Source organism: Gordionus sp. m RMFG-2023, chromosome 1, assembly GCF_954871325.1.
Source record: "Gordionus sp. m RMFG-2023 chromosome 1, tfGorSpeb1-WG-v2, whole genome shotgun sequence".
In the NCBI taxonomy this organism is placed as follows: Eukaryota; Metazoa; Nematomorpha; class Gordioida; order Chordodea; family Parachordodidae; genus Gordionus; species Gordionus sp. m RMFG-2023.
The window spans coordinates 8,017,136-8,044,646 of NC_088775.1; the positions used below are offsets into that span (position 1 = coordinate 8,017,136).

The 27,511-nt window shown below is 26.0% G+C and overlaps 4 protein-coding genes across 10 annotated transcripts in view; 1 reads left to right on the forward strand and 3 right to left on the reverse strand.

Moving 5' to 3' along the window:
* Positions 1-1,867: 1,867 nt before the first annotated feature.
* On the reverse strand, positions 1,868-4,443 carry LOC135931762 (uncharacterized). Of its 3 annotated transcripts, XM_065469050.1 has the most exons (5): positions 4,403-4,443; positions 4,247-4,344; positions 3,745-4,211; positions 2,859-3,703; positions 1,868-2,199 (listed from the first exon to the last, which is right to left on the reverse strand). In XM_065469050.1, exons 3-5 carry the CDS (start codon positions 4,107-4,109, stop codon positions 1,946-1,948), a joined length of 1,464 nt encoding a protein of 487 aa, XP_065325122.1. In that variant the 5' UTR covers positions 4,110-4,211; positions 4,247-4,344; positions 4,403-4,443; the 3' UTR covers positions 1,868-1,945. The 3 variants fall into 3 exon arrangements, with proteins under 3 accessions (XP_065325122.1, XP_065325123.1, XP_065325121.1); XM_065469051.1 differs by having other exon boundaries at positions 3,745-4,198; positions 4,247-4,431; XM_065469049.1 differs by having other exon boundaries at positions 4,247-4,431.
* A 6,658-nt stretch (positions 4,444-11,101) lies between these two features.
* On the reverse strand, positions 11,102-12,338 carry LOC135922566 (cyclin-dependent kinase 7-like). The gene has a single exon (XM_065456965.1). The coding sequence runs from the start codon at positions 12,202-12,204 to the stop codon at positions 11,110-11,112; it is 1,095 nt and encodes a 364-aa protein (XP_065313037.1). The 5' UTR covers positions 12,205-12,338; the 3' UTR covers positions 11,102-11,109.
* A 5,420-nt stretch (positions 12,339-17,758) lies between these two features.
* Positions 17,759-18,571, reverse strand: LOC135922260 (uncharacterized). The gene is made up of 6 exons (XM_065456674.1): positions 18,552-18,571; positions 18,378-18,510; positions 18,246-18,336; positions 18,060-18,202; positions 17,960-18,016; positions 17,759-17,913 (listed from the first exon to the last, which is right to left on the reverse strand). The coding sequence occupies exons 3-6, from the start codon at positions 18,264-18,266 to the stop codon at positions 17,889-17,891; spliced, it is 246 nt and encodes an 81-aa protein (XP_065312746.1). The 5' UTR covers positions 18,267-18,336; positions 18,378-18,510; positions 18,552-18,571; the 3' UTR covers positions 17,759-17,888.
* An 8,437-nt stretch (positions 18,572-27,008) lies between these two features.
* LOC135922234 (ryanodine receptor-like) overlaps positions 27,009-27,511 on the forward strand; it is a 98,502-nt gene continuing 97,999 nt past the window's right edge. For all 5 annotated transcript variants that reach the window (XR_010570801.1, XR_010570802.1, XM_065456646.1 and 2 more), the window contains exon 1: positions 27,009-27,187. Coding sequence is in view for 3 of the 5 variants with exons in the window: in XM_065456646.1 (XP_065312718.1) it covers positions 27,128-27,187 (60 nt within the window). In the remaining 2 variants the exon portion in view is untranslated. The remainder of the gene's footprint in view (positions 27,188-27,511) is intronic.

A 27,511-nucleotide genomic window follows, 5' to 3' on the forward strand; every position in this document is an offset into this window, starting at 1 on the left:
CGATTCCTTAAATTTTCGGAAAATTAATTATATTAATACAAATAATGGATGGTTAATAGTAAATAGTTACAAGTTACATTCTTAAAAAGGGTAATTGAGTTATTTATATATTTTTTTTAAAAAAAGTGAATAAAATGTAGTCATTCTTATCTCAAATCGATCGAGAAACACATGATTTCCGCTGGACCCCTACCCTTAAGATTTAGATAAAATTTTGTATACAAATGAAGGCACACGCAACTAAAGAAGTGTTTAAATTATTTTAGCATCATAGCACTTATATTTTTTTGGAGAGAATCAAAAATCGTACTATGAAAGGTGACTTATTTTTATACTTACCGATTTTTATTCAATTAAAATATTTATTAAAAAAAATGTATAAGGATTTTTGCATCAAAATATATTTTAATGTGACAGTCCGGTTAGTTCCATTCTGTAATTAATTGTTCTAATATTATCTAAAATGTTTTTATGATATCCTTATAGCAAAGATTCTACACCATACTTTTGCAATATTTTAATTTATATTAAAAAGAAATAATATTGCCCAAAAATATTTTTCAAAACACCCAATCTCAATTTTTTTTGCTTGCATCGACTTCTATCAAATATAAACAAAGATTTATTAGCTACAGAATAATTGTAATGTGACAAATACATAATTATTGCTTCGTTCCGGTCATCACGCCACTCTTACAACTTTTGGTCAAGCCCAAGACCTAATTAAAAAAACTGAGACTAATTTCGTTCAAAACATAGGCACCAAAAGTTTGTTTCCGACTTGCAATCCAAATTTTCATTGTTTTATCAACTCATTTCCATCTTGACTCTTTTATTCTAATTTCTTTCCTCTTTATTTATAATAAATTATATTTATATTTTTTTTCTTTATCATAATTTTACACTTTCTATATCTTGTTTTATAGGTCCATTTACAGTTTTAAATTCTTGTTAATTATACGTATTATAATTAAATTTGTTGATGAATTAATAAATAAAACTAAATAAATTTTAAATCATATTAGAACAATTAATTGCATGTAGAGCCACTTACAGACTGAGTAATTATGAAAAAAAAGTATACCTTATTTATTTTTGATGTTTTTATTCCATGCAACTAAAATTATAAAAATTGGGAAACCAACATTTTTTACAAGTATTATGAACTTTGGACCGAACATTAAAAAATTTTTTTTTTTAATATAATGTATATTTTGATATTTATTATTATAATTCTATAGTTTTTTATAGTGTTGTTAAACGGCTCGTTTTGAGCCGATTTATAAAAACGGCTAACTCAATATTTTAGCCGGAAAAATATTTGCTAAGCCTCATGATTTCGCTAATATATGTCCAAACCTTTGTTCCTTCTACAATCAAAATCTTCAGGCTTGCGTAATATTATTAATATTGAATTAGCCGTTTTTAAAAATCGGCTCAAAACGAGCCGTTTAACAACACTAGTTTTTTATAACGACAATCGGTAAGTGTAAAAATAGGTCATTCTTTATTCTTTGGTCCTTGATATCTCCAAAAATATAAGAGCTAGGATGCTAAAATTTGAAAACTGGTTTAGTTGTGCACCTTAATTTGCATATAAAATTTCACCCAAATCATATGAGACGAGGAGAATTGTGATGGAGCTGACATGGTTTGACCTTATGAATATTTATCACATTTTAAAAAGTAATAATTTTGTGGCTAAATAGCTAGTAATTTCTTTATTAAATTAACTAGTTACACTTATTTTTTGCAAAAATTTAACTAGTCACTATAACAACATTAGATATAAGTTACCATATTTTCTAAATCGGAAAATAAATAAAATAATTTCAATTCTTATCCGAAGCAATTTAAAGGTATATCATCATTTATTAGAATCGTTATTGAGCAAAAATATAAATAATTAAATTGACATTAAAGTGAGGCAGGTGTATAATTTGATTTAATTTTTGCGACGTCTAGAGTAAAATTGAGGCTTGGTATGTCGTAAGAATCTTTTCCTTTTTGTTCTGAACAGGCGAGACAACTCTTTCCTCCTTGATTCCCATACTTGGGGATCCTTGAAAGATTTATCCTTTTGACAAAAATTTGAAACTGCCAGCATTAAGGTGGAATTGGGGTCTTCGAAAATGGAAGGGTCGATGAAGAAGTTTTGGCCAGTCGATGATGATTGGTCACTTTGGATATGTTCTTTAGCTTTTTATACATTGAAAAAAGAGATGAATTTTATGATGATCTGTAATTAAAAGCTCCAACAGCAAATGGTTTATTTTATTTATAATCTGAAATTTAACGAGAAATAGCAAATTATTAAAATTAGTAAATAATGTATATGAAACAAATTTGAGATTTAATCAAAAAACAATGTTAAAAATGAATAGAACTGATAATTTAACTAATTAGATTAACTTAAAAATAAAACTACACAATAAAATGTTTAAGTATTAATTCCAGTATATAATTTTAAAAATACAGAATTAAATTTATCAGACTCAAGGCTGAGGTGATAAACTTTGGCTAAAATTTAGGGTTAACTGTCATTAAGAATTTCCCACTTGCTTTAAAAATAGTATTGAAAGTGGGGGGTTGCAAATTCAAGTTATTTAGCCTGTCTGGACAAAATTTTTTATGAAGTCAAGAGATAAAAATCACTAATTACTTTGTGCTTATTGCAGTTTATATAATTTTATTTTGATATCTATTTCTATGCTATTTATTTAAAAAATATTTATAATGCCTAAATGAGCCCTGCCCAAAATATATTGAAATTTAGCCCAGGCCCTTAGTGTCAACTTGAATAAGCCTGTGCAACAAATGGAATGGTATTGATAATTGTAACTAGAAAAATAGTATACCTATAGTAGATAGTTCAGGTTCTGCACTAAAATTTTGATTGCCTCTGCTATAATCAAAAGACAAAAATTGGGTAAGGAATGTAGGGTCATTCTTTCCTTCCTCTTTGAGTATCTCTCTAAATTCATTGTCTACAATATCTTCTAAATAATCTAAATTAAATCTTCCACATTCAGTATCAATATCTGAAATCTTTTCTGTACTTATAGATTCAAAATTAATTTTTTTATTATTGATAAGTAATTTGTCTAAATTATCATTTTCATCTTGGAAAAATTTAAAAACCATAGCCTTTACATCCTTGCCTTTCAAACTTTTGCTATGATCTTCATTATCTTGAGTAAAGGCAGTTTTAAAATCTTTGAGTACTTCAAAACTACATTTTGCATCTTTTTCTACTTTAGTAACATTGTTGTCAAGGATATGTTTTGATTTGTTTTTTAGTTTACTATCTTCAATAGCATTACCTTTATTATTAGAAATAGGATTTATTTTTATATCATATTTTGTGCAATGATCAGGATTATTAGGGTCATACCTCTGAATTAATTGAAATCCTGATCTACTAATAGAACTATTTGAAAATTTATTTATTTTTGTCTTTACATTATTGGTGTGATGACTGGATGGCTCTTCCGATAACAAAGAATTTAAGGTTTTATTATAAGTTTCTAACTCTGATTTAAGATCATCCTGAGTGATATTTTTATTATTGTTTAATGTTTTGTGAAAAGAAATCTTAGAAACATTTACTTTATCATCATGAGAAGTATCACCTAATTCTTCTTCTTCACTATCACTAGAAGCAAATTTTTCACCCAATACAAATCTTTTATCATTCCCTATACTATTAATATCTATTAAAATGAATGATTTTTAATGAGTTACCTAAGGCTCAGTTTTAATAATTTTTCACCTTTCTTACCTTCAAATTGAGGCTTGATATTAAACCCATTATATATATTAGATTTATTGTTGGTGTCAGTTTCATCATTTTGAAATAATTGTAAATTTTTATTTTTAATGTCTAATTTTTTGTATTCATAGTTAAAATCAGGTTCTTCAGGATCACTAAATACTATATGACCTGCTGGCTTATTATTTGTATTAACATTGGCATAATCTTTAATTTGAATATCAAGTGAACTTTTAATTAATGCCCTTTTTTTCTGTGTTTGTAAATGCTTAATGTTAATAGATTCTAAGCGTCTTTTATTAATAAAATTTTTTTTAAGTTCTTTAATTTGTTTCATGTTCCGACTAGTAATATGTATACACTTAGGCTAAACTTATAGTTTTTTGAATAAATCTATTGTTTTTTCCAAGTCATCATTTGAAAAACCTGCTTTAATTATCTAAAAAAAATAAAATTTAAAGTAGAAGAATATACTTTTTTGGACTGCGATGTTTGTGGCAATTTAGTATCGTTGATACCTATAACAATATTTCGCACAAGTAACTGAAATTTATTATCATCAAAAATTTCATCTATTATAGATTTTTTTTTATTCAATGAATGAGACAACTTTTTCAAATTAGTTGTTACTGGTTTTGGTTTTTGAATAGTATTATATTGAATAGATTGTTTAATAGAATTTTTAATATCTTTATGTTCCTTCTTTTTCGATTTTCCCATTATAATGTATGAATGAAATTAATATTATGTACTAAACATTAATTCGCATGGCAACATCTAATAAACGAAATGTTTAAAATCAACCCAAATGTATCAATCATTTTATCAAAATAACTTAAAAATATAAAAGCTAATTTTAATAAGTTTAAGATGGCTCTCGAAAATATCAGATGGTACCAAGTTCTAGCATCAAATCAAAAAAGAATTGACCTCAGTAAATGGTTTAAATTTGAGAGGATTCGATTTCCTTCAAAAAAGGACGGACTGATTATGAGCATATGTGCCTTGAAAAATAAATATTACAATGTAAAATAATTCATAGTAAATTAGTAAATCTAAGAGTCGCAAGATGAAGAATGAAATCATCGAATAAAAAAATTCAATTCTAAAAAATAAAATATACCCTAAGGGTAATTTTATTTTTCTTCTAACATATAAATTGAAAAAATATAAAATATATTTTTACACTATATTGAAATTAAAAGCTGGTTAGGGACCTAAACTTTTTAAGAAAAAAAATACCCGGGCCGGTATAAAAATATAAAATCCGGGGCGGAAAAAAATTTTGAAAAAAAAATCAGAGCCAGGCCGTGCAAATGGTACCCCTGCAGGTCTCTGATTTACCTATATGCAAAATATTTTCAAATGGTCGGATTGTAAAGTGATGGATATGGAATGGCCCTTATCTAAGTTTCTAATTTTAATATAATATAATTTTTAATGAATATAATAAAAACGAATGAAATAGTATTTATTTAAGCTTAATATATCAATGGCCAAAACAAATAAAAAAAACAGTTACACTGATGACCAGGTGGGATCTTTAAAAAACCCTTATAACTCACGAACAAAATAAATTAATTTTGAACACATTTAATTAACCTAAAAATGTTAATCTACCATAAGATTCATGCAAAAATATTTAAGAATTGTAATTATAACTTTTTTTAAATGCAGGGGCTTCAATAAACTTATCTCAGAGGGCTCAATGAATTTTTTTTAAATAACCTTTTTTTAGCCAAATTTACATTGTCTAAAATTATCTTTTTTTAAACATTATCCTAAATTTTTTTTTTAGATAATAAATATAAAATTACCTTATATACATTTCAAAATTTTGATGTGGCTCTTCAAATTTTTTATGAGGCTCGAGACCTTCCGCCCTTCCCCTCTAGTGATGCTACAGTTAAAATGACTTAGGTCTGCATAGTCCCACTTATGCAACGAAGGATTAAAGTATTTTGAAAAATAAATTTGGGGAAATAATAACGAATTTTATTTGGCCAGGCATAAAATTTTTTAAAATGTCGGCCGAGCCTGATTAAAAATATAATACCCGGTGTTAGGCCAAATCTCTGATAAATATAGCATAAGGTAAGATTTAAAATTGTTGCTTACTTGATGCAGTGTGTATACCAAAAATTTAAGAACACCTTGTACATTTTCTTTTTTTTTCGGTGTTAAAAAATGGTTTTTATATTAATGAAACCATTTTCTTTAAGGTATTCAATATTTCTGGTATTTAACTTGTAAAAAACTCATTAAACTCTTCCTCGGCCATAAAATCATGGCTCTGTGCCAAGTGCGTCTACATATATTTTAAATATACAAATGAGTACGGGAAAAATATATAATTTTAATTCCGAATCACGGTGTATATCATCAGGCATAAGGTAAATGTAGTCCAAGTCCTCGCTCTTGTTGCAATTACTCATATTTAATATATATTTTGCAATATATTTCAATTATTATATAATTCATTTCATATTTTTATATAATTTAATGTAATTTATATGAAATGGTATTATTTCAAACAGCTTTTACAGAACTAATATTACATTTCGTATATCAGGTAGCTGTTGTATTGTATGTGATGAATTGTTAAAAATTGTAGTGTCACAAGACAATGGAGTTTCGAAGATAGCATGGAAAATAGGCGAGATGAGAATATGAATTTTTACGTGTATTGATGGAATATGATTTATTGTATTATGATTTAAATTGCTTATTTTTAAAATTATTTAATAAAATATACCCGATAAATTCTGGGTATATGTGTTTAACAAATTAATCCTTCAATATTCTTACTTACAAGTGCCTTTCTAATCTTTCGTAATTGAATGACCAATTCAGATGTAATTTCATCCAAAGCCTTTTGATTTTTGTTAGGTCGGCTATAAAACTACATAGCATTTCAATAAAGGCTTTAAAGTGATTAACGACAGTAACACCAATTATAGCATCCGACACTGCTAGTTCTAAACCATGCTTTATACAATGTCAGGGTATAATAATTGGATAGAGTGCGCAAAAGCACGTTCACACCATATTTCTTCCTAATCATGACATTGGCGCCATCGTTAACGAAAAAAAGTTTCAGAAAACTTGGCGGATATAGAAGATTTTTTTTTATATCAATTAAAATATGGTTAATCAAAACGAATATAAATGCCATTTTTCCATTTGTATCGTCTGCTTTTAAGAATTGATTAAAATAGAGTAGGGTTAGTTTTTTGAATTAAAAATGTATATTTGAATTAATATATTACACATTTTATTTATAAAATATACTAGAATGTTTATTTCATAATGTGCTAGATAAGCTAAGATTAATAATATGCTAAAATACCTTTAAAAAAAATGTCAAATTTTTTTAAGGAATCTAAATAAATTTATTTATGATGTTTTAAAAATAATCTAATTATTTTAAAAGATGGGATATGTAAAAATATGATATTATTTTTATTTTACAACAAAAAAAAGACTTTTTAAAAAAATAAAAGTATAACGAGTCAGCTGTATACATTTTACCTAGTGTTGTTAAATGGCTTTATTGGAGCCCTATTTTTAAAAACGGTTAACTCAATATTTTATCCAGAAAAATCTCACGCTATCTGAAAATTTGAAATCTCGGCTTAGACAATATTTTTCTGGCTAAAATATTGAATTAGCTATTTCAAAAAATCAGCTCAAATCGAGTCGTTTAACAATACTAATTAATCATATATTAGATGAGATGTTAACACTTATCATTAGTGATGTACCGGATATCATCTTAAACACCCTAAAGTTTTTTTTTTAAGTTTGCTCATAGTTGCTTATTTTTCTGTCTATAAATTATTGATCTTATTAATGACTTTGGTACAAAGATAGATGATATATAAAAAATCTATCTAAATATGGGATAGGGTTTATATGAATATCCTTATATTACCTAGAAAAAATTATGGATTGGCAGTGAAATATTTAAATAGAATCCTCTATTATATATTATTACCATGATGTATTTAGACAGAATTCTCTTATATATTATTGTTCGAATAAATCACAATTTTATTTTATTTTTTTATAAATTACATTTTATTATCACTGTTTTAACCAAAAACAATTTTCCTTTTTATATCTTTTTTTTTAACAATAAATAAATAACCAATTATCTGAAATACAAATTGATATTAAAAAAAATGTAACGTTAAAATGATATAAATAAAAATGTTAATATAAAATTTTCACCGAAAGGTTTAATCTCTATTATTTAACAGACAGCACAACAGCCCTAATTATAAATAAATTTACATAGATTTTCTTAAATAATATTTATACGAGTGCGACTAATGACCAAAGTCAATTTCATATAGTTCTGGCTAATATATATTTTTTATAAATTAGTGAGTTAGCTGGTGTTGTTAAATGTTTTAATTTTTTTCAAAGAATTGTCCAATATTTTAGAGCCAAAAAATATTATTCAAACCTGAAGATTTTGCTTATAGATGTGAGAAAGTATGGACATCTATGAAAGAAATATCGAGGCTTACGTAATATTATTTTGGCTAATTTTAATTTAAAATTGGCTAAACCGAGCCGTTTAACAACACTGAAGCTAGCGATATTCATTAATGAATATAAAAAAAAATACAGCTAAATTCCCTAAAGAATATAAAAAAAATACAATCAAACCTGTCTAATTTGGGAACCGTTGGGACTAAGATATTAGTCAAATTTAAACAATTTATAAAGACCTTTTTCTTAAACATTTTGCCTTCTGTTATATTTTTAGTTTGGCAAAAAAAGTGAGACTATGTTCAACCATTTTCAAATAATTTTTTATTAAGCACCAAATTCAGAAGTGAAATTATGTATGATACATACTTAAAAAAAAATACTAATTTATATTCGTGGTATTGGGATCGATGATGTATTCTACTAAATTAAGGATTGATTTATTAAATGCATTTTAAAATGTCGATACATAGGAGTCAGCTGCAACGCCATTTTGTGGCTTGGTAATTAATTTATGAAATAAAGTAAGATGTTATTTTTGTTAGCTTATTTGGTAGTACAATATGTTCGTTGATGGCGTTTGATAATTTTTTAATTGGATTCAAGAATATTGCGAACAGTTAGCTTAAAAATATCAAATATTTTAGAGCTTTGAGTATGATAATTTAAATTTAATAACCTCATTTTTTTTAATTTACAATAACTTGTTATGTTTATTTACTTTATAAATTTTGTTATTTGAAATGAATAGTTTTTAGTAAGATGATAAAATTTATATATTATAAATGAATGAATGCAACAAAAAACAAATGCCAAATTTATAAAGGTCTTACGCAAACGGATAAAAAATTAAAAATTTGCCCACTTTTTAAAGTAGAAAGTTGCCAAATTTATCATTTTCTAATAGTAGTTATTAGGAATTTGATTGGTACTCATCAAAATTTTGGTCAAATTAGGGAGTTACCTGAATTATTAAGAGCCCAAATTAAATAGGATATGATAATTAAATAAAAAGATCTAAGAAAAATATTCATATTTACATCTTCGGACAAAAATTGACTTCTATATAAAAAAAAATTATTTCTAAAAAAACGATAACTAAAAATATATTTCTTAATAAGTGCCTAAAAAGGATAAGAAATTAATAAATATTTTTTAAAAATGGTTTGAGATCATTCAAGGGAGGAGTGAATGCTTAGGAGGTTAGATCGAAAGATTTATGAGGAGAGCGTCTGTATCCCTCGTTGGGATCTCCAGTGTCTAGTTTTTCTCATAGGTTCTTGATTGATTGCAAAGCTATGCATAGATTCTTAGTGTATTAAATAAAGAAGTTTCCTATTTTTTTTTAAAGAATAAAAAACTATGAAAGATTAAAATAAGCAACAGTTTAGTTGGGAACATAAGCAATTTCATAGTCCCTACGCCATGATATTAGCCCAATATTCTTGTCTTAATCTCAATTATTGTTAACTAAAGTTATATACAGCTAACTCAAAACGGCTGTCACACGATGATTGATTCATCTTAGTTAGATATATTGGCTAATAAGTTGACTAAAGGGCACTTAAATTGGCTAGGCGTAGCCTTGTATATTATTGATAGGCAAATAAAATTAACATAGATGTAGGAAGAATTTTCCTAAAGGGGAAAACTTTCCCTACCCCATTAATTTTATTAGAAGGCTTTAAGACCACCTTTTGTAGAACTTTCCCGTTAATATTATTTAATCTTTAAATATGCTTTTCCCGAGAATCGCAACTAGCAACCATTTAAAAATAATAATTATGTATTCATTTTTTCAGCTCTGGTATGGAGCATAACCTCTCATTCACTGTCAGCGCGGATTTGAGGAGATATATACAAATTATGCTCTATTTTTGTATTCTTCGCCGCGAATTCTCGCTAACTAATGTGGGGTAAGGATAATTTTTTTTCTAAAAATTATATCTAACAAATCCGCCAGTGCAGCAAGATTCCCAACCCTACCAATATATAATAACTATTAACTATTAAGTAAATAAGGATTTGTGAAATAAAATATCAAAACTTTGAAAATAAATTTCATAAGTACAGAGTTCTATAAAAAAAATATTTTCTATAGCCCAACTTTAGTGTTATATTATCAGATTCAGATCCAGAAATATTCACTTATTATGGGAGGGGGTATTTTTTATAAGCTATTAGAAACAAATTTGTTTTTTGGGGGTAGGGGAAGGTCTAAGGCTATGGTGCTTGATATCTTCCTGGGTGTCTAACCAAATTGAATTACAAATCAAAATAATCCATTATAAATTTCTAAACAATAACCAAAGTGATAAGAAATATTTAGAGGGAGATAACTTAAACATTCTAGGCAACTGTTATCCAGTTTATAATGGTTTTCCATATTATATTTTTAAAATAATTGACATAATTTTAAAATAAATTATGTGATTATATTTTAGATGACTTGTTTTTGTTTCTATTCATATTTCATAATAAAATAAAATAAATTAAATCAACTTATTTTCTATAAATTTTTTAAGATTTAAAATTTTTTTATTTGATTTATGTTTCCTTAAGTTTTTTAAATATTTTTTAATAAATTATTATAAGCCAATTAATAAAATATGTTATAATTTAATTTAAAAAATATGAACAAATAATTTATTAAACCAGGAAGATTTTCTAATTCTAAACTAAAACCTAAATGGAAATTGAACCATTTAACTAACAGTTTGGCACCCTGCTCCCTGGAGGTCAATATAAAATGTGATTGACATATTTTTTATTAATATAATATAAATAAAAAATAATTACATATTTAAATATATAACACATACAGAGGATAAAAATATTTAATCAACAAACAATCTTTTGGCTGGCCTTTTACCAATAAGCTCTTCATTTTTACGTTTAGTTCCTGCTCCTACAATTTTATTAAATCCATTAGTATTATCTGAAGGCTGTAAAATATGTTTAGGTATAGGTAATTTGGAGCTGGGAGTTGGTATAGGTGGCATATAAAAATAGTTACATTTTAGGCATTGAGTGCAATCCCATCTTGTTAATGGATCATAGGCAAACATAAATTTTAGTAATTCAAGTAAATTACTGTCTGCTGCTGTGAATATATCCCTAAGGGCTGTTCCAGGAAAATTTTTAAAGCTAATATAATCTGGCAAATTTTCCACTCCTGACCATGAATTTTCTCTATCCAATGAATATTGACTATTAATAGAATCTTTGGAGGTAATTAAAGTGTTTGGAGTGCCTAAAGCCTCAAATATTTTGGACAATTGATCTAGGTCTGATTCACCAGGGAATATAGGAATTCTCAATAAGAGTTCAGCTAAGACACACCCCATTGCCCATATATCAATGCAGGTACCATAATTTTTTGCTCCAAATAATAATTCAGGAGAACGATACCACCTTGTGACAACTTGATTTGTGTAAATTCTGTTAGGAGAACCAAAATATTTAGCAAGGCCTAAATCTGCCAACTTTAATATTCCTTTTCTATCAACCAACAAATTGTTAGGTTTAATATCCCTGTGAAGTATCCAGTTTTTATGCAAATATTCTAATCCTCGTAAAGCCATGATAATATAGGCCTTTATGTCAGCTTGTGATAAAACAAGTGTATTATCTTTGATAATTACTTCAAGGTCAGTATCCATAAAATCAAAAACTAGGGATATAACTGTATTTTCAGATAATACATCTAATAATGTAATGAGATTTGGATGATTAAGTTCTTGTAAGTATTTAATTTCTTTTAAGGCAGTTCTGTTTATGCCATCTACTGTATCAGATCTAAGGCCCATTTTAAGTTTTTTGATAGCAACAATTTTTTGTGATATTAAATCTTTTGCTTGGTATACTGTGGCAAACTGCCCTTCACCAAGAAATTTAATTTTTTCAAAATTATTATTTTTATTAGTTTGCATTATTGAGTGAATTCCCAAGTTTGTCTACACATAGGGCAATGTGGATTTGTTTGTTGAGAATTGAGCCATTTCATTATACAGTGCATATGAAAACAATGATTACATTTTCCCCATATTAAAGGGCAATTATCTCCAGGAATTTTACAATTGGGGCAGGTATTTTCAAAAGGCATACGACAGATTCCACAATTATCATCATTTGCAACCCATTTCCATGAAGCAACAGTGTTCCATGAATTTATTTTTATTTTCATTAATTATTGATAAATAATTCAAAACCATACCATTGTATAAAATGAAAAATCATGTAAACAATTATTAAAAGGGGTAAAAGTATTAAATAATAATAATAGATACTTATTTCTTCAATATTTATGATAATTATATAAAGGTATCGCCTCGTAAATTTAAAATTTTCCCAAAGTAATGAATGAATGATATAATAATATTAAATGTGTAGGATAATGTTAAATATCGCATAAGGCGATATTGAACTAATCAAAATGTGAAGTGATCGAGCAAAGCTTGTTTCAAGAGTTTGAAAACTTTAAAGTCTTAAATTAAAGTTTTAAAAAATTTTCACAATTCAAAATTTAGTCATATTTTCAGTATCCATTAAACAACATACCTTAGTAGGTTCTTGAACCAAATCTAAACCTTTATACTTTTTTTATGGAACCTGAACCAAACCTATATATTGAAAGATTCGAGACTCTGATTTAAAGTCACGATTTACATCTTAACTATAGATTTGATTTGTGAATAACAAGTCATATATTCCACTATTATTGCTTTTAAAAATTTGCCATTTAAGCTTTTAATTATATATGTTTGCTTCAATATGATTTTACCGATGATATACTTTTTCCCACCATTAAACACATTTCATAAGCTATAGCCGAAGCCTTTTTTAAAAAAATTTTTTTTTAAAGATGCGTCAACGGCTGTGTCATAACCAATGACATTAATACTATAGACTGCCGATCGTAATGCTAAAACCAAATTTGAAGTGGCAAAAATTGAATTGAGTAGCAGCCATTTTATGTGTGGAACTTATACGTAAGAAACATATGATAGTTTCATAAATTTCAGGTTTATTTTTAATATATATTATATAGAAAAATCGAAGTATTAGGGCATATTCTCAGACAAGCACCAAACAACCTAGTTTAATAAGATCTTTTTATTACCCCTCTGGATAAGTCATCTCTCAAACCTTTCCTATCCTATAAAAATAGTTGGTTTGGGAGATTAAATTCATTATCGGAAATAGGTTTATCTTGGGAATTAATACAACGTGCTTCTTCTGATAGGAAAACTTACAAAATTGTACTAAGACTTATCTATGAACACTTGACGAATAACTGCTGAGAATATACCTGAAAGGCTATTGTGTGGAAAGGAAGTGTAAAGGAAGTCATTTATTCTAAATAAACAAGTCAAGAAGAATAAGTTAAATTTATTATATTATTTAAAATACAATTTCATATATTGTTTTGATCTATGTCTAAGAGTAGAACTTAAATTTGATTAGGATTATAGTAAATGAAGGCGGATTAAAGTATTTAAAGTTGTAAGAAAATTATAAATTGGTTAACCATTACACTATGAGAATCAAGGTATAAATAGGTTAAATAGGTATATTTAACTAAATAATTATAAAAACCAAAATATAATTTTTATATCTTCTAACTAATTAATTGGTAACAAATCATAAATTAACTAAATGAAATAAAATATTCCTATTAAATAAGATCCTTGCTCAAGGATCAACAATAAAAAATAATTTTTATAATAAAATAACTAATAATTTGTATTGGATACAGTACCTCTTTTTTTCAGTTCTCGCTTTCTCAAAAATACTCATAACTATTCCTTATGCTAATATTATTATTGGATTGGGTGAGTTCTACACCTTTAATAATTATATCTGGGTTATAAAGTTTGTTGGTATCCTGAGGAAAAAAATCGGCATAATTATTATGGAGGATAGGGCCTCTATAGTAATACACGTTCGCTCATTTTGGGCAGGCCCATATTACAAAAAAATTAAATTTAGGATACCTAACAAACATATTATCTATCGTTCGTAAAACAGGTGATTTTAAAATTAAAAGAGCTTAATAATTTATATTTTATCGTATGCTCTGCTGAAACGCTTGAGACATAGCCGATTTTAATAATTGAAGACTCAATCGCTAAAACGCCACAAAAAAATAAAAGCTATCAAGATGTGTGAGTAAAATACTACTTTGGTCTACATCCTGTCTGATTCAATATTACTTATCCATATTATAATTTTCCGATTCTTCCTCACAACGTCACACCTTCTAGTGACGACATTTTTAATATTAAAAAATAATAATAAAGAAATTTTAATAAAAAATAAATAAAAATATTATAACCACATGGCTCTTAGAAACTCAATAGAAAATACGGGAATAAAAAAAATATTTCTAATCAGTAATTTAATTTATAATTATCAATGTTTTGACTTGTAATAAATATAGATATTATACATGATCAGAAGCATCATCAAGTTTTCCTAACAATCCTAAAAAAGTATTTTAAGAATTCCATATAAAAGAGCAATTATCTCATCATAGATGAGTTATATCACATTTTATATATACTATTTAGTAAAAATTTTAATGATATGGCTAATTTAGAAATATTTTAATGATATGGCTTATAAAAACCCAATAGAAAATGGGAACAGGAAATATTTTAAATCAGTAATATAATTTGTTATTTATGACCTATTTCCTGATTAATAAAATTAGCTACTGAAAATGCACTTAATTTTATTATGGCGGTCCATATATTAATAATATTTTTTTAAATTTACTCAGCCGCACACCTATATTATATTTTTCTTTTTTTTTAAAACTCTGATGTCTCGTGATATGTAATCCATCGATATTTCCTGTTCACTGTGATTCCTGCCAATTTCTTATTCCGTACCATGTGTAATTTCCAGGCTACACTCCTCCCGAGCTAGGCAGCTTTAGGTCGATGCCCTAGTATATTATAATTTTCCCTTAATGACAAAATGGTTGTCAAGGTATATTTTCCATAACATAGTTAGGTAAAGGCCATATCAGAGTTTTGTTTATTATAAAAGATTAAAATGGTGTAAAATAGTTGTGCCATTGGGTTTAATAAGATTAATAATTGAAATAAAAATAATTATATGTAAAACTAAATACTTTAGTAATAAATCACATATGACCACCTATTTCGTAATACAACAAATTCAAACATAAAATCATAAATTAAAATAATAAGAAGTAAAAGTACAAAAAAAGATCAAAGTTAAAAATAATCTAACAAATTAAAAGTTAAAAAAAATTAATGTTATAATATAAATCATCCTGCGCATAAAATTCATTTCCAATTTATAAAATCTAATATAAAATAAATACCTTCTGATTGTCTATAAAATAATAAATCTACAAATTTTTTATAATAACATATCCTAATTATAATTTCTGCAAAATCTAAATTATACAACTCACATTAAATATGTAAATTCTTTACAAAATCTTATTTAAGTATCACAACAAAGACTAATTTAAATTCATAAATAAAATATTTTCTTGTCAAACCAACTCTATTTGTTTAGCTTGATATTATTTTAATAAGTTTATAATCGAACTAATCGTCTTTACGCATATTTGAATAGCAAGGTATAATTATTTTTCATACAAAGTACCATATAAATCTCTAATAAATTAAATTTATATTGAGAAGAATAAGAAGAAAAAAACACGATTTAAAGCTACTAAAAATTTTATTTTCAATGTTTATTTATATATATAAAATGATTGCAATGTATAATTAAAATATGTTCTTCTCCCTTGATTTTATAAAAGAAATTAATAAATTTCCAAATGTTGTAATGTTTCTTTATTCCAGATCTATATTTTAAGAGAGATGAATAGAAATCACTTAATTGTTCTGATTGTAGATATATACCGGGTATAAAGCGATTAATATATTTTTTTATTGTATCCCAGTCCATCTCATTTCATTTAAATAAATATCAGGAGATGAATAAATATTACTTTCTTAAAAAATCGCAAACGCCAATAGATTTTTATTATATATTTTGAATTTATTATCTTTATATATATATAAATAAATATGACATAACATATCACATGAGTGTTAAAAAAACAATTACATAATAAATACTATAAAAATTTTAAAAAACAAACTATATAGACCTGTATTTCGAACCTCAATCATGCCAATTTTTCATTAACATATATATTTTTTTTGCTGATAAATATTCCACCTTAATAGCTGAGTTCACTCATTTCCACTTCAGAAAAATCAAACCCATTAGGCATTTGAAATTATTTAGTTTACCCCATTCCAAACAAATTTCTTTCTATTAATTAAAGCTATTTATTTAAATATTCATATTTATAACATTAAAATTTTATATCTCGCTTATTTAATGGTGTAATAAAAAAATAACTTAATATTTATATTAACACAATAATAGCAACTTTATTTTAAAATTATAGTAATTCTATGTTCATATTCTGAAAACAAATGAGTCATTGTGTCTCAAGATACAAAATATTAAATACAAACATTAATAATGTATCGAATATGAATTTATAATGTATTTTCTAAATTGAACGTTTGGAGATACTTTTTTTGACAGTCGATTCACGGGCACAAGTGTTATCATTTATAGGTCCTCGTTCTTGGCTGACATTGGTTTTCGTTCTTCTGTTCTCGAAGATTCCGATTTTCATTGGAAGGGGTGCATGCTTACTATTAAAAAAAAATCTTTTTAATAAATTTGCATTTATAAAAAGGCAATAAAATTGTTATTATTAAGACTTTTGACTATGAAAGGGGGAAGGCGGTTTTAATGCAAGATCATCATTAAAATGAAATGGGGATGGGAGGTGAGTAGGGGAAAGGAGGTCTAGGATTAAAAAAATCAAATTTTTTACCCATGCTGCCAACTTAGCTCATAGAAAAAGAATTGAAGCCCAAATTTTTTTCTTGTTACAAGGCAAACCTTCACAGATTATAACTTAGTTTAATTTCAACATGTTAACATATTGATAAATTTTTTAAATAATTTTACTTAATGCAGATTAAGTATGTGTATAGATTGTAATCAAAATAAGTATTGAAGAAATATGATTTGCACTTTCAGTGATATTGATTGAGTATATAACAAATTTGTATAATATTTTTTGAAATAATTTATTGTTCAAGTTAAATGTTTCAAAACATCATATGCTGAAGGACGCTTAGAATAATCGATGTTCAATAATTCGCTCATAATATTATAAATTGCTGAATCATCCACAAATATATTATCATGAAGTGTTTTTATAGAGTTTGCACTATGCCTCAAAATTTTACATAAATCTTTTAGATTTTGTTTTGCATATTTATCAGGTTCATCAATATTGATTGTAAAGCCAATCTTTTTAGCAAGATTGCTGATATCCTCAATCCCAAATAAAACAATCATTTGTATCAATGAATCCCCTATCATGTTTGTACATCTTTTGTTGCTTGATAACTTTTGATATTTTAAAAAGTTAATATTGAAAAATGGATAGCATCCTGATAAAATAGACAATAAAATAATCCCTGCACTCCACATATCTCTATAGACAGTGTTACAAGAGGGCAAAATCAATACTTCAGGGGCTATATATCCATAAGTGCCTATTATATGACTAATTTATGTTATAATAAAAACAAATTAAAATACTTTTCCATAGAGCTATTGGGTAATTCTGCAGAATTTTCAAAATCTATCAATTTGTAACTTTAAAATAGATAATATTAAAATTATAATATAATATAAATACCTTTTTTCTCTAATATTGCATATAAAATTTTCAGGCTTTATATCACAATGTATAATTCCTTTCCAATGAATAAAATCTAAGGCAGAAAATAAGTTTCTAAAATAGGTGATTATTTTGTCCAGGTCTAAATCTAAATAAAAATCCTATGAGATAATAATCAAGCATTGCTTCAAATAATTTAACAACTTTAAACTTTTGGTTAGGCATATAATTATAAAATAATATTATTCTATCTCTGTAAATATTTGATCCAATATAATTTATAATATTCTCATGCCTTTTTAAAAATATGCTATAATAATGTATTAAAAATATCACTTTAATTGTAATAATATTTTGATTTCCTTTAATATAAATTCAGGGCTAACATATGTATTATATTCCTTTGCAACAACAAACTGATTCTTTTCAAATTTTTTTAACTTGGCTAAATATATCACCTTTCTATCATCTATCATTGATATAAATTGTAATCAAGAAAAAATAAAATACTTTCGAATAATTTCAAATAATATTTCATATGATATTTTATGCAAGCTGCGATAAATAGAAAAATGTCAATATTAAAATGTTTTTTTTTGAATAAGTAATACTTTATTAAAAAAACAAATTTCACAAATTTTGCATTTACTAATTAAAGATATATATTAAAAAACAAATATTATATTTTCGTTTAAAGCAGGTGTTTATATATAGACCTTTTTATTTTTCGTAGAAAAACGGTGATGTAAATATTTTACAATTCCTTAAAAAAGATATTTAATACATATTTTAAGATTAATTCATAAATATTAGTACTATTCGAGTAACTTATGAGATAAAATAATGATTACAGTAAGTAATGTTGTTAAACGGCCCGATTTAAGCCGATTTTTAAAAACGGCTAACTCAATATTTAGCCAGCAAAATATTGCCTAAGCCTCGAGATTTCGCTAATAGATGTCCAAAAATCTTCAGGGCTTTCATAATATTTTTCTGGATAAAATAATGATTTAGCCGTTTTTAAAAATCGTCTCAAATCGAGCCATTAACAACACTAACAGTAAAACTTTTTTTAAAAAAGAAAATGTTATATTATTTTTGAAAAGAATCTACAATTATTAACTTGTTACATGTTATTTAGCTAACGTCATTTATAGTTTAATTTTATTTGTATCTAACATTTAATTATATAATGAAGAATAATAATTAATTTCATTATTATTAAATACTTTAGAAATTCGTCACCCAGGATAAAGCTTATTAAGATTTAACTAATAAAAGAAAAAAATAATACGTTCATAGCACAATGATCCTATGCAAGATTAAGAAAACTGTTATTTCACTCAATTAGCTCTTTATATAAAAAAAATTAAAATTATGATGTTAGGCTTTAAGCCAAAGCCAAATCAGCATGTAGTGAAGAGATTTTTTTAAATCATAAAATATATAAAAAAATTGACATTGGGCCAGTACTGTGAGATTACAAGTTTAAATATTTGATTTTCTTCAGTGCCTCATATTAATCCTTCAGTTAATTTAGCCAAACATAAAAAACTATCTTAATAATAAGCCAAATAAAAATGATGGTAATTAGCCTTTAGCGTTAAGTCAATTAAATTTCAGGAGGTATTAATGCTTTAAAGTATTAATGCGTATTGATAAAATTTTAGTGCTTTAACACGTATGGTAGATAGAAAAAAATGAATTGTTGACAAAGGAAAAAAAATCCCGAAATTAGCATCATAATCAGGGTTGCCAGGTCAAAATTTTCAAATTGCGGGAGAAATTTGGTATTATGCGGGAGAAATTTGGTATTATGCGGGAGAAATACGAAAATTGCGGTAGAAATATAAAAATTGCTAAAAAATATTTTTTGCGGGTCACTTAATTATCCGCCTATTATTTTTATAATAAGTTTATATAAATACAAAGCAGGTAACTATTTTAAAAAATAAAATACGTCTTGATTTATTAGAATATATTAATTTATAAAAAAAACCAACGATCTTTTTTAAATATAAAAGAATGTAAACAAGATAAAATTTTATTTAAAAAAATCATTTTAATTTTACAATTAAAAATATATTTTATGTGAATGTCCCGCAAAACCGCAATTGGAAATCTACCGTGTGTTTGTATGTATAACATTATAGGGATAGGCGCTAAATTATCACGTATCACGTTTAAATACATAATAAGATACTCCAAAAATAAGAAATAATACAGATGAAACTACAGTTGCGGCAATTTTAATAGTTTTTTTGTAGTGCAACATTCACAGAGATACATATTATCACAATGTTGGTAGAATCTTTTCCCCATAATATTTAACGACTCTAATATAAATAATAACTTTACTTGTAGAACAAAAATGAGCAAGGCTATCATCAATGTTTTAGGACCTAAATCCAGCAAGTCAATTCTTGACGATTTGAAAGATGGCCATACACATGCAATTCTAAGATGCATCGCTATTTCAACAAAATTACGGTAGTTTCATAAAACTATTAAATATTTTCCCCTCAAATAGTGAAAAATCTAATGACATAGCTAACCATATAATGGTAAATATAGCAGATTCGAGATTATCAATAAATTGCATGTCAGCTTTCTGATCTGATAATGCCTCAGTGAATTTGGTAAAAACAAAGTGTATTTACAGAATTGAGTCAGCACAATGTTGGTTGCGATATGTTCCTAATACCCGCTATCGATAGAATTTTGAAATTTAATACTTTAAAAATATATTTCTTAAATAAAGATTATAAAAGCTGTCCTAACATTATGAAATTTTTTTCAATAATGAATGGCAGAGGTATATTTAGGAATGATTTTACATGTAGGAAATCTACTACATGCTGTTAATGTGGTTGCAATCAGAAGAATCTTAACAAAGATTCACAAAATTATGCTGCAGATGTGTTCATCTTTACAGTTATAAATTGACAATAAATTTTATGGCGCCATTGCTAAAACTTAATTATATTTTATTTGAGATTGAAATAATAGAACTATGTTTACCGTCGTTATTGAGATATTTATTAGATTCCTGGCATGACATATTATATATTTGTTTAACCATTAGCTCTGCCTCTAATGTTGTTAAAGCAATCCGATATCTCTCCTTTTTCCAGGTAGTCCTCATCAGGCTAAAATGCGCTCGTATGAGGCATTATAATAAGGTAAGGAGAAGACATACTCGCGTATATATTCTAAGCATGGGATTTATCGTTATTACGAAAAAATTCTACCCATTTCTCCGCTGCTTTTAGACCATCTAACTTTAAGTATTTTGGCGAATCATAAAAAATAGAGAGAATTGCAATCTCCTCAAACAAGACATCAATGTCTTTCGGTATTTTTAATATATTTATTAAATTATAAAAATCATCAATTGATGGTTTCTGTTCCAAGGTCATAATATTTAAACATTTATAAATAGAGTTATTAAAATCAAATTTTGATTGTAAATATTCTAAAATTGTCGTGATAAAAATATCTGCTTCATTTAAAAATGTATTAATTTGAGTATTATTTGAACATTTTAATATAATATTTTAGCAATAGCGCCATAAAATTTATTATCAATTTTTAACTGTAGAGATGAACAGAGCTATAGCATGATTTTGTGCTTTTTTAATAAAGAATATTCTAATTGCAACTGAATATTAACTGCATGAAATAGATTTCCTACATGTGAAATGAATCCCAAATATGCTTATGCTATTTCATACTCGAAAAATTTTTTCAAAATTTTAAGACAGCTTTTAAAATCTTTATTTAGTATTTTTTTAAGGGTTTGTAAAATTTAAATTCTATCGATGACAGGTATTAATGACAACCACCTGATAGGTATATATCGCAACAACTCATACCATTCCAAGTCAGACCACTTTACTAACTCTTTTAATCCATTAACTCTTTTAGTTGATGAACTAAATTCGATAAAACATTTCATCACAATTATTTCGACATCCACTGATAGTACATTCATTGCCTTCTTGCAAAAATTATGTAGTATATGGCATATACAGCCAATTAGTATTAATTCCTTATTGTGCTGCCTCAATTCAGTAATTTTGGTTTTTGCCAAATTATACAGAAGCATTATCAGAGCAGAAAGCTGACATGCAAATCATTGAAAACTCTGAATCAGCTATATTTACCATTATGTGGCTAGCTACATCGTTGGATTTTTCACTATCCGAGGAAAAAATTTTGACAGTTTTTTTGAATATTCTTATTCATGTTGAAATAGCGAAGGATCGAGGGAAATGTTTTAATATTTTCCTTATTAGATGCATCTGTTAGAATTGCATATGGATGCCCATCTATCAAATTTTCTAGAATTGACCTCTAGTATTCAGGTACTAAAACACTTGTGATAGCCTTGCTCATTTTTGCTCTGCCACAAGTAAGGTTTGCACTTATGGAGTCGTTAAATATCATGAGAAAAAGATTTGACCCACATTGTGATGATATAGCTCTGTGAATGTTAAACTACATGATAGATGTTTACGATTTCCGCAAATGTAGTTGCATCTGTATTATTTATTATTTTTGAGAATATTTTTGTATTGCAATCGATGTTGATATACTCTCCTGTACTGACTTATATGAATGAAATGATTTTGATTTATTATTGGATAAAAATAAAACAGGATAGAAAGAAATTTACAAACTAGACATTTTTTAAATATTTAAAATTTATTTTAAATATATAAAAATAATCAATTAATGTCTCTCAAAATCATTATTTATATATTAAAAACGTTAAAATACTTTTTAAAAAAATTGCGTGAGAAATTAAAAAATTGCGGTAGATTTTTGTAGGAGATTTCCAATTGCGGTAGTTTTGCGGGAGAGTTAAAAAATTGCGGGAGTTTTCCGCTGATGGGGGGAGACATGGCAACCCTGATCATGATAAAACACAAATTATAGAAGTACTGATTATATGGTAGCACCATGTAATGCCTGACTAGTATAATAATTCATCGATCGGGTTTTCTAACCATAAACAGAAATCAGTTATTTAAAGAAATAAAAACTTTAACGGCACGTCATAGGCGAAGTCTTGAATGTTGAATTTTAACTCGAGATCCAAAACTCTCTTATGTATAAATATATTAAGGTTTCTTTTTCGTCAATTTAAAAATATTCATGAATTTTACGATATTATTTTAATACATAAAATAATTAAAATCATAATATTTTGAATCGAGTTACACTTTCAAAATTTTGACATGAATCTTAATTTCAAATTAAGACGTAGGTCTAAATATAAGGTTTGCCAAATTTTAGAAAGCACTAATTCGAAAGCTAAAGCCAGTATGTATAATTCAAGACTAGTATACAATTTAGTTTCTTTAATGATTCAATCCATTTTGTATATATAAATGAAATATATAAAAAAATATATTATTATCATTATAAAAAATCAAATTTTTATCGTATTTTAAAACTCGTAAAAATTTATTTCTTATAAGCTAGCAAAATCTAGATAGTTTACAAAAAAATTAGTCAAATAATGAATTAGAGCATTGTTTGGCTCTGAAGTTATAATAGATTATAAAATAAGTTTAAATATATTAATGTAATTTATTGGATGGAGTAGAAAGACTCAAATACTGGGAAAAAAGAAAACCTTTTAAATCGGATTCAATAAATAATCTATACATAATAAACCTTATTTAAATTGGCTATAAAACTACTAAATTATATATGGCCTATCCCGCCTCCCCCTCCCATACATGCCTCCTACCCTTTTTAAGACTTATAATTCATCCTACAATCTCTACCTGTAGGTAGATACTTAAATTAGAAAATATAATAGGGTACATAATTTAATTTTAATTGAGTAAATCCCCTTTGTAATTTTATTTTCTCATTTCCATAAAATGATCTAGGAAATTCTTTCTTTCATCTAAAAGTGCTTGGAAGGAAAAATCTAAAAAATTGAACAATATTAATTTTTAATAAATTTAAAATTAATGTTATAAATTATTTAAAAAACCAAACGTTTCCAAAAGTCGCTATAATATGAGCGTAGTATGTCACAAGGAACTTCTACCCTGTAAATAAGCCCCCGTATGTAGTTTGTCCTTTTCTATTTCCAAGTTCAGAAGTGTATTTTAATCGCTTAACCCTAGTCCCTAACTGAGCTAAAAAAAATTTTTATATTATAATCGTTTCCATTTTCACTAGCCTATTATTTTGATTCTAATTTCGAAAGATGCTATAGGTCTATTTAACTATTTATTAAGGCTACCAATACAAAATTATAAAATATCAGAGCCACAAACAAAAATATAGAGTCTCATATTTTAATATAATAAAAAATCATTTAAATATAAATTACGGAATTTAATTTAATGATTCAGAAAAGCAAAAAATAATAAATTTTTTACTATAATTTTTACTTCTATTATTCTCATTTGAAAGTATCCTGATGCCTTTCAAAAAAAATTTCTTTTGCTAATAGCAATTTTATTCAAACTGTCTATCAAAAGGTTTTGAACATTAAGCTAAAATATTTTAAAACTTCAACATCAGTGCATTAAAATGTTTGGAACTTCACACTTAAGCCTACATGAGATTCAGATTCATATAAAAAACTCCATTCAAAATTTTAACTTAATTTTTTTTTTGTCTAATAAACAGAAAGAAAAGAACATATCTACAAGGAATGTAAAATCATAAGATACGAAGAATATTGTAAATCGGAGAAAAAAACACCTCAACGATTTTTGAATCAGATCCAATATTTACTAGCAACATAAGGCGTAATGTTATATATTTCATGTGAATCGCAAAATTTACTGATGAATTATTCAGCAATAATCAGAAATGTTGATGCATTCCAAATATTCAGTTCTTCTAAAAGTTATGTTTTGGCATGATGCCAATTGTGGAAATTTTATCATATTGTATCAAAAATGCTTCTTTTTAAAAACAATCTACCAAATGGATTAAGTTAAAATTCATCAATATGCACTTTATTGATATAAGTTTTCCATATTTTTTTGGTTATTTTTTTCTTAAAGTTGGCGAAACTGAAAAATTTATGACACCCTGCATTCACAATTAGCATGAATTCGCTGTGAAGTTTTCAAAAATAAATGTAAAATTATTATATTTTTTTACATATTTTGTATATTTAAGCCGCGAATTATTCGCGAAAACTGTGAACGCAGGATAAGCAAAAGTCACAAACTAGATATTTAAAACTTCTTTATTTTTCGTTCAGACGAAATTTTTGTGACTAGTGTTGATAAACGGCTCATTTTGAGCCCGATAACGGTTAACTCAATATATTATTAGGAAAAATATTATGCAAGCCTTAAGATTTTTCTCTTAGGTGGCTTAAAGGTTTGAACATCTGTTAACGAAATATCGAGGCTTAAACATTATTTTTGGCTAAAATATTGAGTTAGCCATAAATCGAGCAGTTTAACAATACTACATGTGACAATTTTTTTTATTTCGCTTATTTTTTTCAATCACTTATTCCGTATTTTTTTACAAATTCATCATATTCAATTATGTAAAATAATTGCCAAAATTATTTACAAAAAAAAACTAATTGCCTGAAATTATCCAAAATCGAGTCTATTCTTGTAATATTATTTAACATTTATTGTTGGAGAGAAAGAATGAAATACTTGAAAAAATTGTAGAAATTGGGAAAGAAATATTTCGAAAACGATCATCTTTTCTTGCAATAATAATCTTGTATAAATTATTTTGTTGTTGACTATTTTATAAATTAGTAAATTTAAAAATTTTTTTTGAAATTCTATATTCTGGGATTAATTTTTTAAAATCGAATCAAAAAAATATTAATAATTTTTATTTGTCTGTAATATTATATTATAATATATTCAAGATATTTGATTTTTTTCTTCTTTGCGATAATACTATACACATCATGCACCATATTTTATAAGATAGAATTATTCCAGTTCCAGTAGGGAGAAAGGGTTAGATTTTAATCAGCGTGATTGTGATAAAGTGGGTGTAGCTTTATACTTAGGGACTTCTATTGGGGGGCGGGTGGTTATAACGCAAGATCGTCATCGGAATTGAAGGGGGATAGAGTTTTCTTCGGGGTAGAAGGGCACTTGGGGGGGGGGTATAATAGTATTGTTATTGGCTTAAGGATGGAGTCGGTGTAGAAGTTTCTGATTATACTAATGTTTCAAACAAGAAACTTATTCTTTAACGAGTTTTTAATCAATGATTAAAATAATTAAATAGTATTGAGTATAGAATTTAATTTTTTTTAACATTAGCCAAGGCAAAATTACTTTTATACAAACTTTCAAGACTAATAATACAGTTTGCTATCATATCAATTTTTTGAATAAGAATTAAAAAAAATGTAAATTTTTTTTATATCATTAACTTTTGGAACATTAGCTCATTTTTATAAACCTGCAAAAATTCCTTTATTGTCTTGGCATCAATTCCGGGAGGTTTAGTTCCCAAAGTTTCACTTGTATTTATGGCTCTAATTGTAAAGAAGACTGTTAAAAAAGAATATCAGATATAAAATATTTAGTTTTCGAACATGCAACTTATACACACAAAGATGAGAAAATAATAATTAAATTATTCTTTAAATCTTTAATATTATTTTAGAAAATCAAAATGAAATTTAAAATACTTAATTTTTTATATTATTATTATATTTTCATTATTGATTAAAATATTTCTAAAAAAAAGATAAAATCATTCACATCATTAAAGAAATGAATCAATATTCAATATTCAATAACCAATAAATTACTTTTTTGTTTTTACCGAAGATGAAAAAAAAAAATACATAATAATATTACATAAGCCATATGTTTTTGGTTGATGAATTTTAAAAATAAATAATAAATTAACATTGGAAAAAATATAAATTTATAAATAATTTTTTTTTTTTTAAAAAAAAATTAAAATTTGGATTCTTTCAAATTATAAACATTAGAAAAAATAAAATAAAAAATATCATTAAATCTCGGGAGAAGCTGTTAATAATCCTTCGCGTTTCCTATTTTTTATAGCGCTCTCAAAAAAAAAGACAAAAAATAATTTTACAAATGGAGAATATCAGTGAAAACCTGGGGTCGGAAACGGAAGATGTCTCATTCTTAAGAACGGTAATTTAAATATTTTTTAAAAAAAAATCATGGAAAAATAAATTAAAATTGTTTGAATAATTTAAAAAACTTATAAAAAGTTTATTTTAAAAAACTTATGAAAAGTTTATTTTTTTTTGGTTATAGGTAGACCATAGCCATTTAAAACGGTTTGATTCTAAATAAGAGTTGTGGCATGGGTACCCTTTTTCCTAAGGTGAGGGGTGGGGGTGGAGGGGGATAAGGGAATCAAAATATTTAATTATTACTAGAAAATAATGATTGGCGCTGTTTAGCAGTAGCCCTCAGTTTGTGATATTTTGGCATTAAATCAAACTAAATATT

Excerpts from the sequence above, each read along its gene's own strand:
- LOC135931762 (XM_065469050.1), bottom strand. The coding sequence starts at position 4,109 with ATGAAACAAATTAAAGAACTTAAAAAAAATTTTATTAATAAAAGACGC. Across the intron at positions 3,704-3,744 it reads TTATTAAAACTGAGCCTTAG|TATAGGGAATGATAAAAGAT; the intron begins GTAACTCATTAA and ends AGATATTAATAG. Across the intron at positions 2,200-2,858 it reads ACCTGAACTATCTACTATAG|CTAAAGAACATATCCAAAGT; the intron begins GTATACTATTTT and ends ATGTATAAAAAG.
- LOC135922566 (XM_065456965.1), bottom strand. The coding sequence starts at position 12,204 with ATGCAAACTAATAAAAATAATAATTTTGAAAAAATTAAATTTCTTGGT.
- LOC135922260 (XM_065456674.1), bottom strand. The coding sequence starts at position 18,266 with ATGCCTAACCAAAAGTTTAAA. Across the intron at positions 18,203-18,245 it reads TGCCTAACCAAAAGTTTAAA|GATTTTTATTTAGATTTAGA; the intron begins GTTGTTAAATTA and ends ATTATCTCATAG. Across the intron at positions 18,017-18,059 it reads TGCAATATTAGAGAAAAAAG|TTACAAATTGATAGATTTTG; the intron begins GTATTTATATTA and ends TCTATTTTAAAG.